Source organism: Physcomitrium patens, chromosome 17 (genome assembly GCF_059467195.1).
Source record: "Physcomitrium patens ecotype Gransden chromosome 17, ASM5946719v1, whole genome shotgun sequence".
Taxonomy (NCBI): Eukaryota; Viridiplantae; Streptophyta; class Bryopsida; order Funariales; family Funariaceae; genus Physcomitrium; species Physcomitrium patens.
Window position 1 is genome coordinate 14363650 of NC_143426.1, and position 22187 is coordinate 14385836.

Below are 22187 nucleotides of genomic sequence, written 5' to 3' on the forward strand. Positions count from 1 at the left end.
TCATGACTTTGAACACCACCAAAATTGACTCAATTATCTTAATCTTATCCTCTCAAGTTGTACCTTCTTTCGGCCATTTGAATTTGGAAGCAACAATCCTACTAAATATTAGTTTCAATGTAGTCAAGTCTTAGCTTTTAAAAAACTAGATTTTATTATCTTTCTAAAACAATAAATCTTGTTGCTATGTAGTTTGTATGCAATAAAGAGGAGCCTTCTAAAATTGAACTAACATAAAAATAAAGGTTGTGTACTATCTCTTATCAAATTTGAGGTTTTTTCCTTTATCCAAGATTTTAATTTTTAAGATATTTATGTCTAAAAAATAAGCAACATAAATTTGTGCCTTCACATATATTAGGGCAAGAATTAAAAAGATTTCATTAATTTGATTGATTGCAACTATTTTTTTGTTCTTATTTTTATTTTTGATGACCAAAGCCTTGCCATATTTTCACTAGGGTATGTAAGTAGGAATAAGCTTTAATTCCTAAACAAATATCTCTAAGCTTAAAGAATTAAAAAAATTAATAACAAAAAAAGATAATAAAAATCATAAGAGTAATTAGTAAAACAACTATCAATCAATTTCTTACGCTCATATTATGTATAGGTTGATGTACCAATTACACATAAGGCTAAATCAAATAGTTCATTTAACATAAACTACAAAACTGTTCCCATTCCATAGATTTAATAAAATCATGTTAAATACATACACCAATCTAATACCATGCGAAAGCGCAACAGCCTCCGCAGCTTCGGGGCTTGTCCCGGCAAGTTGGGTCGGAGGTGCTTTCTCAGGTATAAAAAACACGCGGGATCCAGCGAAACGCTCGATTGACCAGATATCGGAGAAAAGCACAGCGGGTCGAGACCTGCAACGACGAAGTGAAGCCCCCTCACGTTCAGCGACGTCGTTGTGCTGTGCGCCGCCTTTCGACATTACAGCACCGCGTGCAGCGAGACCTGCTGCCTGGCGCACGGCCTTGAATCCTTCCGGCGTATAAAAGAGCTGTGCAGCCCATGGCTTCCCATCGCTCCATTCACCAAGCACTCTCCAAGCCCCTACACATCAGTGCGGCCACGACTCTTCTTGTTGCTCAAATTCCCCAGGACAGGACAAGACAGCTCAGGACACGACAAGACAACCCAGCGAGCAACACCCGAGAGGGGACGGGATTCCCAACCAACCCCAGCGGTGAACGATCGTTGTCACGCAGTGGGCGCACAATGGAGACGCTTGCCAAGCGCGTCGTGTTCGTGGCGCTCCTCGTCCAGGCCGCTCTGCTACCGATGCTCTCCATGGCGGCTGACGCCGATCCCATCCAGGACTTCTGCGTCGCAGACGCCTCCAGCACGCTCACCATCAACGGTCTGGTGTGCAAGCCCGCGGCCGACGTGAAGGTGAACGACTTCCTGTTCAGGGGCCTCGACAAGCCCGGCAACACCGGCGGCCCCACTGCCAACGCCGTCACGCCCGTGGCCGCCGCTCAGCTCCCCGGCCTGAACACTCTGGGCATCTCCCTGGCTCGCCTGGACTTCGCCAAGGGCGGCATCAACGTACCCCACATCCACCCTCGCGCCACCGAGGTCCTGGCGCTGCTGCAGGGGGAGCTGTACGTCGGGTTCGTCAGCACCACCAACAACACGCTGTTCGCCACCACGCTGTACGCGGGCGACGTGTTCGTGTTCCCCAGAGGGCTGGTCCACTTCCAGCTCAATGTGGGCAAGGGCGCGGCGGTGGCCATCGCGGCGCTCAGCAGCCAGAACCCGGGAGTGCAGCAAGTGGCGCCGGCGCTGTTCGCAGCCAACCCTCCCATCAACGACGAGGTGCTGGAGAAGGCGTTCCACCTGAACCAGAACCAAGTCCAGCACATCAAGGCCAGCTTCGTCAAGGCTTGAGCGTCACCACACAGCGCCGTCCAATTGCTCTCGTACCTTTGAGCGCACGCGCATCCAGGAGGTAGCGCATTGCAACGCCTCGGATTCGTCCCAAACCGACTGCACGCGCAGCTGGCATGGCATGGAGGCCGCGCGTCTGAGCACCACAACAGCACGAAGCATATGTACGCCCTGTTAGTTGTAGTTGAGGCTGTAGTGAGTGGAGAAGTAGGCTAGGTTTGCGCCAGAGTCGACGGCCGTCGCTGCGAACTGAGCTGTCGGCGTTGTTCTATAGCCTAGCCTAGTGTAGTGTGCATTCATCGTGGGGCGACGTTGTGTCTCGCTTTCACGCCCTCCATCAGCCAAGATTCTATTCAACCAAGTGCTGGCATCACACCTGGGATCCCATTCCGGCCTTCCTTGAGCTGTTGTTTTGTGCATGATTGTGGGAGTGGACAAGAAGACTAGTCAAGTGTGATGCATATGATCGGTACGCTTGTGGTGGGTGCAACGCTTGGGATTGGAGTAGTGCTTCGGATTTCGTGAATCAAGCGATCCGGGTCCAGGGAATTGACAAAGCCGGTCACAGGGGAACGACAGAAGTGTCTGGGGAGAAACGATGCTGCTCCTCCATGTGGCACAATCTGGAGGCGGACAAGAATGTCGGAGGCAACGACTGAATCATGGGTTTTTGGGATGGTTTAGATCCGTAGAAGCCATGTCGGTGTACGCATACGAGTGCGACACATGCTGGTATCACCCACAGTTTGTGTGCTTCGATTTTCATTTAATCTAGCCAGAACGACCTTCCAATCAGGTTGTGTATGTGTGTACATACGCACATACACACAGATGAGACATGTAGCGTCTATGATTAGGTGTATGGATGTTGAAACTTACAGGGGTTGTTAAAGAACCATGGAAACGGAATGAATAGCTGCTTTGTCTTTTTGTTTTATTTATTTACTTTATGTGTTTTTAGTATTCATGTTATCTTTGTGGGCTATTTTACTTTTGTGGGTATCTTCTAGATATGTGTATGTGTATCCATGGATGTCTACATATTCTCACTTCTTGGTGTACATACATCATCATTTAATCATCACATCACACACAAAGGCATTTGTGGTTTTGGGGTAGGTTCAAAATGGTTTGCAAAAAGGAGTAAAGAAGGGATTTTGGTATTGAAGGCTTGTGTTTGAATTTATATGTGTATGTGTATGAATGCATGTATTTGTAAATGTTTTATTTTTTTTTTATTTTTTATTAGTTTTATTTTTAAACTTTTTTGTCAACTTGTTTTCAAAGCAATAAAAGAAAAAGTAGAAAATTTAACTTCTTCTATACTTTTGTATTTGTTCAATGCATTATAAAAACATATTGGCATTTTCCATAAATACAATCATGCACTTACACTCATATACACACATATCCGCAAAAATAGAAACCAAAACAATATGATAGGTATAAAAGATCAATTAGGTTAGAGTAATAGAATGTGCAATACAAGTTGTAAGGGCCATTTTCAATCAAGTCAAGAATTCTAATCCAACCACTTTGTTTACTAATATTATTGTTGATGTTTATTTCCAATTCAACTTGTTGCAATTTTATTTTTGTAATCTCCAATCCTATCAATTCTTCCATTATATTGGTTGGCAAGAGTCTCTACCTCTCTACATGTAAATAGAGCAACCAAGAATCTTAGACCATCATCTTTCTTCAAAGTACAAGTACAAATACCATTGTAAGCTTTTAAAGTCAAATATTTGGCAAAGTCTAACTCAATAGGTTCTTCAAGGAACTGTTTTACTTCTTTGGTACAATAAAGAATATAAATGGTTGATATGTACTCTAAGTCTTAAATTTTTTTGATTGAGTTTAGTTTGTAGATTGGATTACATAACTTTGAGTAATTGCATTGTGTCCAAGCTTGTGGCATGTATTCAAGAATTTTTTTAACAAATTTAGCCAAAAAAAACATCATGAGCATAAGTTCTTTGTGGCAATACAAAATGACTTTGAATCACAATACAAAGCTCAATCAAAGCATTGTTTATTTTTGGATTGAATTGAAATGGCATGCATGAAGATTGATGGTATAAAAATTGACATTGTAACATATTTTGTTGATTACTTGTTTATTGATTGATTAAATTATTTATTAAATCTCATTCAATTTCATTTGATTTTGCTTTATTTATAATGTAGGCTTTTATTGTTAGACAAACAATCAAGTTAGACTAGAACATTAAGAGTAATGAACTAATAATTCCATCTAAATGCAATACTCATTTGTAGTACTAGAGTACAAACAACAAAATTCTATAAACCAAACAAATCATTCAAATTGTGTTTATAGGCATTACATATGCATGGCTAAAGTTAAAAATAACAATTCTTCTTCGTATTTTGGCTTTCAAAAACATATACATAATGAAGAATAAGTTTGTCTTTGATTAAATGTGGTGTTGACCAAATTCCTAGCCAATCCAACAAAAACTATTGTTTGTTTGTTATTGCATCAATTGGTCTTTTTAATGAATTGTCAAAATAAATCAAACATGCATTTATAAACTCTCTTCCTTCCAAACTCAAATAATCATGAATAATTAAAACAAAATAATTCCATAAACTAACAATTCATAAATTTCTAATGACTTAATTTGACAAACACAATGATTTATTACAATGCCATATCATAAATCAAATACAAATTGTGTGTACACAAAATGCATGTGTCATGATATTTTGTACTCCATCTACACACCAAAACCTTCTCATGTTTGTACAATCTCAATCTATACACATTTACATCAAGCCATGTAAACACAAAAATACAAAACAAAACAAAACATCACTAAACAAACATCATACTGTTGACTATCTTGTGAATGTACATTTCATATGTATTGTTCAACCACCCCAAACTTTAAAATGGGTCAAATCTACAATGCCTAATTCATTTTCATCAAAGTTTATTAAACTAAGAATTGCATTCTATTTGCCCTTTCAAAACAAAGCCATCCATATTCTTCCTAGTCCATGAGACTTTCATCCACCTCATTTTATGCTCAAACAACTATAAAAGAGGACAATAAAAACATCTGCACATACTTACTTAGCAACAATACAACACAAGAAAGAAAGACAAAAAGAAAGAGTACATCTTCACATGTCATTCATCCATCTTCTAAGCAAATTCAACCCACAAACAAGCACCAAATATTGATGACTAAATAGGTCCTTTTCATGATTCTTCAATACCACAAAACCATATCCAACAGCGCGTGGGAGAGAAAACAATAAAATCAACAGTTAAAATAAGATCGAATACAAAAAAAAAACAAAACAAAAAAAAACAAACAAACAAACAAACAAATACATAATCCCAAGGCACTCATTCATGGAATGTTCTTGTGCCGGAATCTCTTCTCCACCCCCAACATCAATTTCCCTCCCTCCCGTCCTTCCCCCTTCCCTCCAACATGCGAAAGCGCAACAGCCTCCGCAGCTTCGGGGCTTGTCCCGGCAAGTTGGGTCGGAGGTGCTTTCTCAGGTATAAAAAACACGCGGGATCCAGCGAAACGCTCGATTGACCAGATATCGGAGAAAAGCACAGCGGGTCGAGACCTGCAACGACGAAGTGAAGCCCCCTCACGTTCAGCGACGTCGTTGTGCTGTGCGCCGCCTTTCGACATTACAGCACCGCGTGCAGCGAGACCTGCTGCCTGGCGCACGGCCTTGAATCCTTCCGGCGTATAAAAGAGCTGTGCAGCCCATGGCTTCCCATCGCTCCATTCACCAAGCACTCTCCAAGCCCCTACACATCAGTGCGGCCACGACTCTTCTTGTTGCTCAAATTCCCCAGGACAGGACAAGACAGCTCAGGACACGACAAGACAACCCAGCGAGCAACACCCGAGAGGGGACGGGATTCCCAACCAACCCCAGCGGTGAACGATCGTTGTCACGCAGTGGGCGCACAATGGAGACGCTTGCCAAGCGCGTCGTGTTCGTGGCGCTCCTCGTCCAGGCCGCTCTGCTACCGATGCTCTCCATGGCGGCTGACGCCGATCCCATCCAGGACTTCTGCGTCGCAGACGCCTCCAGCACGCTCACCATCAACGGTCTGGTGTGCAAGCCCGCGGCCGACGTGAAGGTGAACGACTTCCTGTTCAGGGGCCTCGACAAGCCCGGCAACACCGGCGGCCCCACTGCCAACGCCGTCACGCCCGTGGCCGCCGCTCAGCTCCCCGGCCTGAACACTCTGGGCATCTCCCTGGCTCGCCTGGACTTCGCCAAGGGCGGCATCAACGTACCCCACATCCACCCTCGCGCCACCGAGGTCCTGGCGCTGCTGCAGGGGGAGCTGTACGTCGGGTTCGTCAGCACCACCAACAACACGCTGTTCGCCACCACGCTGTACGCGGGCGACGTGTTCGTGTTCCCCAGAGGGCTGGTCCACTTCCAGCTCAATGTGGGCAAGGGCGCGGCGGTGGCCATCGCGGCGCTCAGCAGCCAGAACCCGGGAGTGCAGCAAGTGGCGCCGGCGCTGTTCGCAGCCAACCCTCCCATCAACGACGAGGTGCTGGAGAAGGCGTTCCACCTGAACCAGAACCAAGTCCAGCACATCAAGGCCAGCTTCGTCAAGGCTTGAGCGTCACCACACAGCGCCGTCCAATTGCTCTCGTACCTTTGAGCGCACGCGCATCCAGGAGGTAGCGCATTGCAACGCCTCGGATTCGTCCCAAACCGACTGCACGCGCAGCTGGCATGGCATGGAGGCCGCGCGTCTGAGCACCACAACAGCACGAAGCATATGTACGCCCTGTTAGTTGTAGTTGAGGCTGTAGTGAGTGGAGAAGTAGGCTAGGTTTGCGCCAGAGTCGACGGCCGTCGCTGCGAACTGAGCTGTCGGCGTTGTTCTATAGCCTAGCCTAGTGTAGTGTGCATTCATCGTGGGGCGACGTTGTGTCTCGCTTTCACGCCCTCCATCAGCCAAGATTCTATTCAACCAAGTGCTGGCATCACACCTGGGATCCCATTCCGGCCTTCCTTGAGCTGTTGTTTTGTGCATGATTGTGGGAGTGGACAAGAAGACTAGTCAAGTGTGATGCATATGATCGGTACGCTTGTGGTGGGTGCAACGCTTGGGATTGGAGTAGTGCTTCGGATTTCGTGAATCAAGCGATCCGGGTCCAGGGAATTGACAAAGCCGGTCACAGGGGAACGACAGAAGTGTCTGGGGAGAAACGATGCTGCTCCTCCATGTGTCACAATCTGGATGTGGGTAAGAGCATATTTGAAAAAATAAAATTAAGCGTATCTTTTTGAGATATGTTATTTAAATCAAAGTTTATAGATTATTCGATTCCATACATTGTAAAATTTGAATTAGTCAAAATATAGTAATTGATGGAATTCTAATAGGTTTTAAATATATATAAAGAAATATAATTCCACTTGAAGAAGTAGGTCTATTTTTTGAAATAATATTGTCAATTGAAGATACAACTTATATAATAAACCAATAAATAAATTATCAAAGTAACTTACTTATAAGTCTTGATTTTGTAGAAGAAGTATATACATACCTTGAAACAAATACAGCACAAGTAGATGGTGTTTTTAAGACCATCTCATGTAATGAATCTAATGCACCTAAGAGAGTTCTTCAACAAACAAATAAAAAATACAATCATTATTACAAATATCTTATAGAAATAAAAAACCTAATCCATGATTCAAAGATAGCTACATATTCATGGTTAAAATAGAATAAGAAGCAAGAAGCTACAATGAAACAATTTAAAATATTGGATGGCAAGATGCAATCAAATAAGAAGTAAAATCTGTGTAAAAAAATAATATTCAGAGTTTAATGAATCTACCTAAAGAAAAAATCTCAATTTTGGCAAAGTTTATATTCAAGACAAAATTAAGACCAACTAGCAATATCAGAAAACTTAAAACTATGATTGTAGGTTGTGACTCTAAATAAGAAGAAGGAATAGATTTCTTCCAAATCTTTGTCTATTTGGTTAGCTAGACAACAATCAAAATAGTCATATCACTAGCAATAAGGGAAAAAAATTAGAAATTACAACACTTAGATACTAAAATAATATTTTTTGACAAAATATTCAAAAACAAAGTACATATGTTCCAAGTTTCAAAAAAAATGAGAGTAAAGAAAAGTTTGTAAATTAGAATTGGTACTATATTGACTACATTAGGCCCTCAAAGTTTAGTATGGATGCATTGATAACTATCTATAAGTTCAAAATCTACAAAAGAACAATAAAGATCCTAACATGTACTTCAAAATCTAAGATATAAACTATACAATCGTATTGCTCTATGTAGATGACATAATAGTTACAAAAAATGATACAATAGACATCTAGGTATTCAAAGGAAGACTTATAAATACCTTTAAAATGACAGATTTGAGAGGAAAAAAACTTTACTTAAAAGTTAAACTAAAGCAATTTGTTGAAAGAATCTATTTTCTTAAGAAACATTACATCTTATTGGATAAGTTTGGATTAATTCATTGTAAATCTTCTTTGATACCAATGGATCCTAGAACAAAGCTAAAATAGAATTGAAACTCTCACAATCAATAAAAAACTATATCAAAATCTTGTGGAAGATTATTCTATACTATAATTAGTTACTATAATATCTAATTTGTAATAGATAAGGCATTAAGATTTATCAATAATCCTCAGCTTATTCATATAATTGGAGCCAAAAAGATATAACAATACTTTAAGGTACTCAAGACTATGAAATATTTTATCTATTAAAAAAAATGATTCTTTTCAAAGACATGAATGTCAAAGAAATGAAATCTCAATACACTCTTATATTACTCAAAAAGACTAGAAAATCACATAAAGATGATAATATATTGAACTAGAATGGCTATTGCTAAAGACAAGAAAAATAAAAAGTCTTGAAATAAGACTGAAGACTAGACAGGCATTGACAAGAGTGAAGAAGGTTTTATTCTTACTTCTGTATGTACTATCTAATTAGGAGCTATATAGGAATGTCCTATAAAACCTCCAACACATGTTCAATTTGTTAGACATGTGTCTTAACTTACAAAATAAGTTTCTTATATGTACACCACATCATTAGCTTGTATCACAAGATATCCATATATATATGATACATGATTAGCTTGTTGGCTAAGTTTCCAACCTAACAATCAACTACAAACATGTATAAAGTCAAATATGTATTTATGAAGCTTCTAAGAAACTTTGCCATAAGATAATATCAATTCTATTTATATTTATTTTTTATCTAATACTTTATTTTTAGATAAAAAATATATATATATATATATATATATATATATATATGTATGTATAATAACTATTCAAATATGTAAATATTGATTAGGTAGGAGACATCAATTTCCATAAATTGATATTAGGCATACTATACAAACTAAAGTTAATATCTATATGATGGTCAAGGAAGCTTCAAACATCAATTACACTCTTACAAACAAAAATAACATATTATATTTTATCTAAAAATGCTTGTAATATCACATACTTTTATAAACTGCTTTAGAAACTCCACTTAGAGAATAAAAATCCTATCCTATTGTTATAAGATAATGTAAATAGTATTAGATTGATTAAAAATCTTATTATATATTAATATATAAAATACATAGAATTGGACTATCTGTACATCAAAGACAAATAAATAAATAAAATAATCAAATTATAATATACTTTTTATCATGGATGTATACATTTACCTCAATAGTTACTTATATGATTAAATAGAAGTAGGTAAATATAGAATAATTTCATAAAGTCTTCTAGAAAAGCTTCCTAGAAGCTTTATAGATATAATTTTGACTTTAGATGTGTTTGTAGGTTAGAAACTTGGCCAAAAAGTTAACCGTGTATTGGTAGCTTGTGGAACAAGTTATCTCCGTGTAATAGCTTGTGGGACAAGCAAACTATGTGGCATATACATAGATAACTTGCCTTGCAATATAAGACATGTGGCTAGCAAAGTCAACACATGTTGGAGGTCCTATAGGACATTGCCACGTAGCTCTTAGTTAGATAGTATATATGGAGGCAAGAGTGAAGCCTTTTGCACTCTTGTCAATACCTTTCTAATCTTAGCCTTGTTTCAAGACTTTCTAGTCTTTCTTATTTTTGGCAATAGCCATTCTAGTTAATATTACATCATCTTTTGAGTGACTTTTTAGTTCTCTTTAGTGATAGAAGAGTGTATTGAGGACTCTCTTTCTTTGAGATTCATATCTTTGACAGTTTGAGAAGAGTACTAACATATTTTTTCTATCTTGTTTTAGAAGTAAGTGGATTATCCCACTTCTATTATTGTGTTTTGAAGGATGCAGACTATCTACCTTTAAAAAAAAAAATCTTATTTTTTAACACTGATCTTTTTCTTAAAAATAGTGGATTACCCTTCTTTGTGGGATTTGTTTTTAGAGGTTGCGGATTATCCTCCTCTAATTTAACTTTTGAATTCGTTTGAGTTGTCTATGGAAGGAAAGATTATGGATGCTACTCTCAATAGAATAGATTTGCAACTATAGCAGATCTTCATGAGCTTCTCAATATTCTAAGAGTAAAAATCTCACATATTTCCAACGTGAATCATAGAAGTACTATGCCTACACCTATAGAAGAAGTTCAGAGTCTACAGCAAGAAGTTGTGCAATTGAAAGAAGTAAGTAGATCAATGTCACAATCAAATTCAAGGAGTTTTGCTTCTACAAGTATGACAAGGACAAGGATTAGTATGCTTGAGAAGTTTGATGGAACAAGAACAAAATTTCAAGGATTTTTGCAACATGTTAAATTCTATCTAAGGTTGCACCTTTTCCAATATTTTGATGGATTTATCCAAGTCTGATTTATAGGCGTACTACTATCAGGAAGTGCTCTCTCTTGGTTTTCACCTTTAATGAAAAAAGATTCATGACTCCTTTATGATTTGAATTCATTCTTACAAGTGTTTACGACCACATTTGGAGAAAGTAATGAAGAATAAGTAGTAGAGACCAAGCTTTTATCCTTACGACAAGGATCACAATGAACCACTACATGTGTTGCTAAATACCAAAACCTTGCTTGTAACATGGATTGGAATGACAAAGCACTTATCAACCAATTTTGATATTGATTGAAGGATAGTGTCAAAGATTTATTATTAACAATACCAAAAGTAGAATCTTTAGAATAATTTATTACTCAAGCCATTGCATGTGATAACCATTTATTTGAAAAGCATTTAGAATAAAGATTTGATTAGAGAGGAACAAATCAAGTAATGGCGGCAGATCCCAAGTTTTCTAAAACATATTCGTCAAAGCCGGAACCAATGCAAACTAATATGATACATTTTAAACCTCTCACAAAGCAGAAAAAGACTCAATGTCACCAAGAGGGATTATGTTTATATTGTGGAAAAGCTAAGCACATTGCTCAATATTGTTCAAAGAAGCAACACAATTACAAAATGAGGAGCACAATTACCAAATAAGATAATGTGTCAGAAAACGAGTTTCTCCAATTATAATAGGGACCGTTGTCGTGATGTAACACAACTAATAGGTGAAAGAGTGTGAAAATTATTGTAATGTAGGAGATCTTAGTTTAAAGTATTAGAACAAACTATCTTAGAAATATAGTTAATAGTCAAAAGGATAGTAAAGCAAAAAGGTACCAATGTTGCCTTTTAGAAAGGTGACTTCTACTTACTTTGTAGGACCATAAGTAAGACAAAACAAAGTAGATTGGAAAAATAAATGATATGGACATCTTTAAAAAGAAATTAAGAATAAATTCTAGTAAAATTTATATAGAAAAACTAGATATTGATACCCGGAGAAGGCTAGTTATGAACCAGGGTCAAAATCAGACCATGAGGTACAAAACTAAGTCTCGACGATGACTCTAGGATTCTTATGCAGATCAAAGAAGAGGGTATGATAGAAAATTGAATAGGATTTTTATGAGCATTGAATTTGGGCGATTTGGAGTTTTTATGACTTTGTAAGAGCATTGCAAATTCAAGGTTTGTTTTGGATGACTTGGGTTTTATGAAATAAAATAGGGTTTACGTTTTAGATGATTGCAAGAGTTTTGTAATAGATCTACAAGTGAAATTTTGTGGATTCATGGTTATAGTTGCGTTTAATATATGTTATGAATTTGAGCTTAACCTAACAGTTGAATTGAGGATTACTGAAGTTTAAGTGGATTAAGGTCTCAGAAAGTAGAATTTTAGGTCCACTAAGGGTTTTTAAGATTTCTTGCAATCTACTAGTTGGATTGGAATGAAATTTATATGAAAGGATATAAGAGCTATTTTTCTATGTGTATGAGAATTTTGAGATCAATCGAATGGTGAAAAGGAGAGATATTTACTTTGAAAGATTGGCATCAAGGTTGGAGAAGGAGGCCGGCCAATACTTGAGTACATTTTTGAGGTTATCATTTATTTGGTAATTCCGATCCTTTTCAAAAAAAAATTCTTATTTTCAACTTATTTTTTAAGAAGTGTGTAAAATTTGAGTTAAGATCAACAGTTAATTCATTAGTTATTGGGGTTTAAATTTGTTATAGGAATTACTAGGATTTGGTTAGGATTTGATTAGGGTTTGATTCAGGGTTTGGTTTAGGGTTTAGGATTTGGTTTAAAGTTTAGGATTTGATTTAGGATTTAGGATTTGATTAGGATTTGATTTAGAGTTTAAGATTTGGTTTAGGATTTATTTAAGGTTTAAGATTTAGTTAATTTTTGGCCTAAAGTTTGAATGAAGTTCAATAGGATTTTAACTAGGATTAAATTAAGATTGAATTGAGATATATTTGAGACATATTTATAATCATTCTAATATTTCTTTAAGATTTTTTATTATTTCTTTGAAATTTCTTTGAAGTTTCTTTGAATTTGATTAAAGCTTATTTAGCATTATTATGGTCTAATTAGACTTTAGTTAGTATTCTATTAGAGTTAAGATTTTGTTATTGTAATTTCCATTCTACCTTCCACAGCCACGTACCCAGAGCATTCTCAAGCAAGACTTTACATATTACGACACCGTGTGGGTGGAATCATGTGCAATACCTAGTAAAGGTCCTATCTTCTCTTTAGATCCTTCACCTTATTTTATAATAGAAGTATATTTAGGACCTAATAATCACAAAGTCTTTGCCTTGTTAGATTTAGGAGCCTCAGCATGTTTTATAGACGAAGATTTTGCAAAAAATCAAAAAATATCTTTAGAGAAGAAATTAAATCCATACATGTAGAAATCATAGATGGTCATTCATTGTCTTCTGGAAATGTTATCTATAAAACTATTCCTTTACATATAGCAATTAAAGATCATAACAATATAGTAGTATTTAATATAATAAAATCTCCTTCTAATCTGATTATTATAGGATTATCATGGCTACAAAAATATAACCCTCAAATAGATTGGATTTCTCGTAACCTTAATTTCATGATAGTATAATCCAAGATCGCATTCGTAAAATAGAAGTATGTAAGTCGAGTACGTCCAAACTTTTACTAGTAGGTGCAAAAGCTTTCATGCATGCTGCAAAAGAAAGATCATCTTTTGTTATATATGCTACATCCATTTCTAATGGTGAAACAATGTCGAGTGGTATTTCTAAGCAATATTAAGAATTTCAAGATATTTTTGAAAAAAGAAATGCAGATATTCTCTCCGAGCATCGACCTTATGATTGTTCAATTGATCTACAAGAATGAGCTCAACCACCATTTGGACCAATCTATAGCTTATCACAGAATGAGTTGGCTGCATTAAAAGAGTACATTAATGAGAATTTGGCAAAGAAATTCATATGTTATTCTAAATCTCTAGTTGGGGCTCCTATCTTATTTGTAAAGAAAAAAGACGGATTTCTACGAATGTGTGTGGATTATCGAGGACTCAAGAAGATCACCATCAAAAATTGATATTCTTTGCCTTTGATTTCATGACTTCTTAACCAACTCAATCAAGCAAAGATCTATATCAAAATAGATCTACAAAGAGTATACAACTTAGTTTGTATCAAAGAAGGAGATGAATGGAAGACTACTTTTTGAACTAAGTATGGACATTTTGAATATAATGTCATACCTTTTGGATTCACAAATGCACCAGCTCCTTTTCAACATCTTATGAATGATGTTTTTTGTGAATTTTGTAGATGATTTTGTTGTTTGTTATTTAGACGATATTCTAATCTACTCTAAGAACATAAAAGAACATGAGCTTCATGTTCATTACATATTACAGAAACTTACAGATGTAGGATTATATGCCAAGTTGAAAAAGTGTGTATTCCACACTACTCAAGTTGTCTTTTTAGGATACATCATTTCCAACAAAGGCCTTATGATGGATCCCAAGAAGGTTCAAACTATCATAGATTAGAAGATTCCAAGAACAATACAAGATGTGTGATGCTTTTTGGGCTTTGCTAATTATTATCAAATCTTCATCAAGAATTTTTTTCAAGTTGCAACTCTACTTACATGTTTGACTTCTAAAGACAAACTTGAGTGGAATAAAGAAGCAGAAGTATCATTTGATGCTTTAAAGAAGGAATTTATTTTTGCACTAATCTTGTATTGCGTTGATTTCTCTAAAGCATTTTTTATGGAAATAAATGTGTTAGATTTTGCTATAGGTGCCATGTTGTCATAAATGGGAACAAATGACAAACTCCACTCAATAGCTTTCCATTCAAAGAAATTTTCAACAATCAAGATTAATTATGAGATCTATGATAAAGAGCTCTTTGCAATCGTGGATACATTTTAAGAATGGCGTCATTATCTAGAAGGCACCTCAAGTCCAGTTACCGTGTATACAGACCATAAGAACCTTGAGTACTTCATGTCAACACATGTCCTCAATTGTCATCTAGCCCGTTGGAGCATGTCTTTATCTAGATTCAATTTCAAGATCACTTATCGACCTCGAAAATAACAAGGTCTATTGGACGCTCTTTCTAGACGTTCTTATCTTGCACCAAAAGAAGGATATGTATCTTTTGATCAACAAAGATCAATTCTCTTGAAGCTTAAGTATTTTCATCTTCGATATATAAAATCAACATTGACTATTGATTCAACATTTATGAAGTAAATTCAATCAAACATGTCCTCTAATCTTATTATTCAGGATATCAAAGATACTTCTTCTAATTCTTATGTACTTCTAAGTTTGAATTCAAGAATAATCTATAATATTTTAAAAGATGCCTATATGTTCTAGAAGGTAGAGCTCGATTACTTTTTCTTCAAGCTCGTCATGACTTTCCAGCAGTAGGACATTTTGGATACAATAAAACTTTAAAACTAATATCCAAGGATTTTTGGTGGCTGCAAATATGGGAGAAAATCAAAGATTTTGTACAATCTTGTGATGTTTGCTCAAGATCAAAAACTCCTCGTCATTGACCTTATGAACTTCTTTAGCCATTATCCATTCCAGAACAACCATGGTCTTCTGTTTCTATGGATTTCATCTCGGATCTTTCAATTTCATGTTCTTATGACTCTATATTTGTGATAATAGATCGTTTTACCAAGATGGCACATTTGTATTATGTACAAAATCTATCACAGGTGAAGAAATAGCTAAGCTTTTCATTGATAATATCTATCGCTATCATGGATTACCAAAGGATATTATATCGGATATGGAGACTCAATTTGTATCAAGATTTTGGAAAATCCTATTCATGATTCTAAAAGTGGATATAAAGGTTTCTTCAGCTTTTCATCCTCAAACTGATGGACAAACGGAATGGATAAATCAAATTTTGGAGCAGTATTTGAAATGTACTATCAACTATCATCAAGATGATTGGACAACTCTTTTACTATTGGTAGAGTTTGCATATAATAATTTCGTACATTCTTCCATTCAACAAACACCTTTCTTTATCAATTATGGTTATCATCCACATCTTGATACTTTTGACTTTTCAAAAGTTGATAATCCTACGACAGAAGATTTAGTAAATTGCTTGTCAAAGCTACATACAACAATGAAGATACAATTAAAAGAAGCTCAAGAATGACAAAAGATCAACACGGATGCGTATTACAAGGAGCAACTATAATATAATATGAGTGATAAGATATGGTTACTTTGTCGTAATATCAAGACTACTCGTCCTTGTGATAAATTACATTATCATAGGCTGAGACCTTTTCCTATTTTTAAATAAATCAATTTTGTTGCCTATCCATTACATCTACCGGAGTCTATGAAGATCCATCTTGTATTTTACATATCTCTTCTAGAGCTATATAAGATAGTAAAAATCTTGGGAAGAAGACAAATACCACATCATCCTATAGAAGTGGATAATAACCAAGAGTTTGAAGTGGAAGAAGTCTTAGACCTAAGGTGGCACTGAAATAGGTTGGAATATCTTGTTCATTAGTGCGGATATGATATTAATGAACGCACATGGAGCCATCAAAGAACCTTGTAAATACAGCAAAGAAAATTGAAGTCTTTCATCAACGACATCCATCAAAACCAAGATAAAGAATAGCAAACCTTTGCTATAAAAGAAACAAGATCAAAAGAAAATAACATTCTACCTTCTATCTTTCATTGTAGCTTCTATGTATTTGTAATGAGATGGAGTACCAACAACCAGGAGATTAAACTTAAGAGCTTTTATTTGCAAACTTACCAGAGGAGACATTGCGATTGTTACAACCTTCAAGACGATGGAATCGAGATGAAGATCCTCAAGAACAACATGTCCTTCCTCGAATAGATGGCAAGATATATCATGTTTGGTATCACGACTTTGGAAGAGACTCTCGATGTTTAGTGATTTTATTAGAGGTAGGAACAACTTCTGACAATGTTCCAAATGCTTTATTTGAAGGAAGTTATGAAGACCTTAACAATGACTAAATAATAGGATGGTCTTCTCGCCTTGATATGGGACACTATAGATGGTTGAGAGGACCTATCAACCATCTTCGAAAAGAGCAAAGATCGGAGTATGTAGCAAATACAATTCGACGCATCTTGGACTTCTTTAACATATGAAGACCGCTCCTTGTGGAACTCGTCCCAAGAAGAGGGGGGGTAATGTCAAGGACATATATATTTACCTCAATAATTACTTATATGATTAAGTAGAAGTAGGTAAATATAGAATAATTTCATAAATTCTTCTAGAGAAGCTTCCTAGAAGCTTTATAGATGTGGTTTTGACTTTAGATGTGTTTGTAGGTTAGAAACTTGGCCAAAAGCTAACTATGTATTGATAGTTTGTGGAATAAGCCAACTACATGGCATATACATAGATAACTTACCTTGCAAGATAAGACATGTGGCTAGCAAAGTCAACACATGTTGGAGGTCCTATAGGACATCGCCACGTAGCTCTTATTTAGATAATATATATAGAGACAAGAGTGAAGCCTGCTTCACTCTTGTCAATGCCTTTCTAGTCTAAGTCTTGTTTCAAGTCTTTCTAGTCTAAGTCTTGTTTCAAGTCTTTCTAGTCTAAGTCTTGTTTCAAGTCTTTCTAGTCTTTCTTGTTTTTGGCAATAGCCATTCTATTTAATATTACATCACCTTTTGAGTGACTTTCTAGTTCTCTTTAGTAATAAAAGAGTGTATTGAGGATTGTCTTTCTTTGAGATTAATGTCCATGACACTTCTATATATTTTCCACATACTAATATTCTTATAAAGCCTGTAGAGCCAACTAAATTTATTGAAAATAAAAAAATTACTAAGATACAAATAATATCATCATAGATATAGAAAAAATTATTAATTCTTGTTAAATTTAATTTAGCTTTTTTAACAAATATATGCCTTTGCTTCTATGCAAGTTTTGAATTTTTAAAATTTTATACTTTAATACTTCTAAATAGGCTTTTTATACTTTGACCAAGACTTGAAGATACCTACACTACTATCTCAATGTATTGTGTAGAAGTTCTAAATAGCAAACCTTGAAAAAATTCTATCTCTCAACAAACAAGTTAAATACATCTCTATCAAAGATACAACTACTATTACAAGGAATTCAACATCTTCATTGTCTTTGCTCTATGATATAAGCAACAATAATCAAGACAAAAATAGATCAAAAATTAACACACAAACTTATTAAAGAATCAATAATATAAGCAAATTACAATAAATACTACTTGCATCAAAATAAAAAAATATATAAAAAAATGAATTGATTGTTTGTACAAAAAAAAAATAACTAAAATAAGGTGACGTAAAAAAAAATGATTCACTAGAAATAAGTCTTTTATTATGTATTTGAGCTATTCTATGGCATTGTAGACATCAAAACAAAAATATACTATAAAAAAAATTACATCACTGAGAGAAGGTGTTGGCAAATTCTAACTTGTATCACTCAAGAAGAGAGAACTCACTTTGTACCATCTTCTAATGAGTACAAGCACTTTGTGTTTTTATTCTATATGATTCTACTATACAATTAAGTCACCTTATTTAATCCACATCTCTTTTATGATGAGTTATCATAAATTCATTCATATTAGCCTCAATATCATTGTATCTTTTTATATTATCATGATTTATCCACATCATCTTTTTAATTCCATATGACTCTTTGGATGTACATAGGATTAGAATAAATTATGATTACAATAATAGAGCACCAAGGATAAATTGAAATAAACTAGTAGGTTTTTTTTCAAATGAGACAAATACTCTTGAGCTTTATTTTATGCAATAGTGACTATGTGATGCATTAGTAGGAATTATGGTATTTAATATCTCTATTTTCATGAATTCAAGAGTTGAGTTTTGAATCCAAAGTAGTAATTAGCTCATGTGTCATTAGGATCAATTTTTTATAGTCTTGTATCTATAATCTACTTTCATAGGATTGATGATTTTGGCAATGTAGACTTTGATTTATAAATCCAAAAATCTCTTACTATCACAATTGTATTACATAAGGATTAGAATAATTAAGTGATATTTATTTATAAATAGTAGCTTTGATAATTAAAGTGTGTATTTTTGTAGGTACTTGCTATCTATCAATTTCATATATTAGCTCTATTTTCTTGTCATTCCTAAATAAATTCATTTGGTGATTTCAAAAATAAGGTATGAATGCTCGTAACTTTGATTGCTATAGATTATTTGTAAGGATGTGCAATATAAAATTGATTTAAAAAATTGGTTTGATGAAAAAATCTTAAAGATTATTTATTTGTAAAATAAATAATTTGAATGCTTGAATCCTATTTAAGACAATATATGTAATATGATGGAATTATTGTGAATTTGTGATAGAATTTAAAATAAAAATCTTGTATGTAATCATGGACCTTTGTTATCATACTCACATTGAAATATCTTTGGTTGAATGTGGTCTATATTATTATATGGTCTATATATTTGATTTAAAACTACTAAAAAAAATTAATAATATACATTAATATTGGAGTTAATCTTTATACCTTATATTTTTTACAACAACTTCTATTAATTTTTATAGGAAAGTCTTTTCCATTTAATATTTTAAGATAAATTGAATTATTATCAAAGACTTCTTTCATAATATAAGGTCCAATTCAAAGTGCATCAAATTTAGTTAGAAATTCTAGTTTCCTAGGATCTTAAATTATTATTCATATCCCTAAAGAAAGAACATGTTTTTTTTATTTTTTTATCAAAGATCTCTTTTTGTCTTTTGTAAGTAGTTTCTATGTATTGAGATGCAAATTTTTAAATTTTACAAAGGCTTTCAAAATACTCTAATTATTCATTCTAAGATTGAGAAGTATCCAATCTTTTATCAATAGCAATGTATAAAGATGGAACTTCAAATTCTATAGCCAAATGGCTTCTATTCTATATACTAAAGAAAAAAGTGTAGCTCTTATAGAAATCTTATAAGTAATTCGGTAAGTCCAAAGTGCTGAAGTAAATTTAAGATCCCAATCATGCTTAGAATCCATCATTGTTTTTTTCAATATCCAAACTAAGGTTTAATTGATTCTTTCTATAAGACCATTTATTTGAGAATGATAGGGTGTCATGGATATATATCTATTGTAATTATTACTTAAATAATATGAATAAGTAGAAGTAAATAAAAGTAAATTAATTTCATATAACCTTCTAAAGAAGCTTCTTAAATCCTATAAATACTATAAATAGATCCTAAATAAATAGTATATATAGAGGCAAAAATAAAGCCTTATTTACTTTTTTTAACTCTTTTTATATTTCTAATTTAGTTTCGAGAGTCTTTAGTTTCTTTGTCTTTTAGCAGTAGCCATTCTAGTTTCTTTTTTAATATACATATTTTTATTTTATTTTTTCATATTTTTTTGAAAAAGCCTCACTTAAATATTTTCTTTCATGAAGTTCTTGTCTTTGACAAATTGACAAGAGTACACTTACAATATTAGAGCTTTGTCTTTTCTTGATTAAAAATAGATTACCTTTGTGAGGATAAACTCCACTCTTCAACCCAAATTATAAAATGGCCTTAATTAAAAATTGCTTACAATAGGTGGAATAAAGTAAAAGTAGCAAGAAAAATAAAAATAAATAAAAAATAAAAAATATAAAAACAAGTAAAACAAGTACAATCAAGCAATTCTACACTACAAAGTTGGTTATAGTTTGTTTACTGAATTTTTATCTAATAAAAAGTAAAAATAAAAAACAAAAAATATATTTTTAGTAATATAATTTTTTTATCTTTTCAATGGTATAAGAAACATATAAATCCAAGTTACTATGAATAAATTATGAAGGTTTAAAAATGATAAGTAAATAAATTAAAAAATTAAATAAATAATTTTTACCTCAAAGATAACTTGCTTAAGAAATCAAGAGTTCGAGCCTCACCAAAGCTCAAAAGTAGTGTATATGGATATCTAAGAAAGGCCACAAGGCCTTAGTCTTATCTTCCTAACTATCTTCAAGGTGCTACATCCCATATGGAACTTGTACACCTCCCTTCTAGCAAGGAATACACTAGCTGCTAATCCTCCTATTTTCTATTAGTAAAACCAATAATTTTGCATTTTTTACTTCACCATGGTATTTAAAAACATCCAATTAGCCTAAAAACAATGTGAGGCCTTCAAATCTTACTCCATTTCATAATAATAGCTTCCAAAGTGGTAAAATCCATTTTTATCAAAGTGTTGGAAATTACTCTAAAAATTCCTAAATAATTCTAAAAATTACTATAATATTTCTATAATATTAAAATAAATTTGAATCTATATTTTTATACCTTGATAATCTTTTTTAGTAATAAAATAAATTTAAATCTACTATAAAATCTTACTATCTATATAACCAATTAAAAAGATATGAAGTTCTTTTTCATGCTTCTTTTAATTACTAATTAATATTTATAGTTTTTTTTATAAGTAATACATATAGATATAAGGCCAATATAAATATTGATCTTGATAATCTTTAATACTCAATAATAAGTAAAAATATTAAACCAACTAAAATAATTACCTCCAAGAATTACTAAGATTCCATTTCTACAACTAACATTCTAATTTTCTATTTGTCCAAGGATTTCTATAATATTCACCATATATTGTAGTTTTAAGCATTTTAAATGTATCTTTTCATCCTAAAAAAATTAATGAGTTGATTTAATGACTCACAACTATTTTTTCTTAATAAGATGTAAGTGTATTGAGAGTTGTAGATTACCTTCTTCTAAATTAATATTGTCCTTATTTTTTTCTTTATTTTCAAGTCATCTCTTCTATTTGTCTTGAAAAATATCAGAAATATTTTTTTGTTTAAGTATTATCATAGTAGAGTCTTTCAAAATGAAAAGTGCAATTATAAAAATATAAGAATAATTGAAAAAGTTAATGCTTTTAATGCATCAACTTAATTTATCGCCATAGAGAGTAACAAAAATAGCAAGGAAAAAAAGATATAGAAATTATTGGAGCTACTTCAACATCTATATCAAATCATGTTCTTTTTTCTATGGTAGAATATCCTTCTAATATTAGAAAACAAAGGATTACACTGTCCAAAAAGTTTGATGGTATAAGATCCAAGTTTCAAGGATTTATGAATTAAGTGCAACTTATGATTGAACTTCAACTCTAAAGCTATCCAATTTCAAGATTGCAAGTTAGATTCATTAGTTTACTCCTTTTAAGTTTAATATTTTTATAGTTTTTATCTTTTTTTGAATAACAAGATCTAATATTGG

General features: G+C 33.8%; 2 protein-coding genes across 2 annotated transcripts; both read left to right on the forward strand.

Moving 5' to 3' along the window:
* Positions 1-1050: 1050 nt before the first annotated feature.
* Positions 1051-2303, forward strand: LOC112294645 (putative germin-like protein 2-3). Its single transcript, XM_024545336.3, has one exon. The coding sequence runs from the start codon at positions 1234-1236 to the stop codon at positions 1903-1905; it is 672 nt and encodes a 223-aa protein (XP_024401104.2). The 5' UTR covers positions 1051-1233; the 3' UTR covers positions 1906-2303.
* A 2818-nt stretch (positions 2304-5121) lies between these two features.
* Positions 5122-6942, forward strand: LOC112294646 (putative germin-like protein 2-1). The gene has a single exon (XM_024545338.3). It carries the CDS (start codon positions 5666-5668, stop codon positions 6542-6544), a length of 879 nt encoding a protein of 292 aa, XP_024401106.1. The 5' UTR covers positions 5122-5665; the 3' UTR covers positions 6545-6942.
* Positions 6943-22187: the final 15245 nt, after the last annotated feature.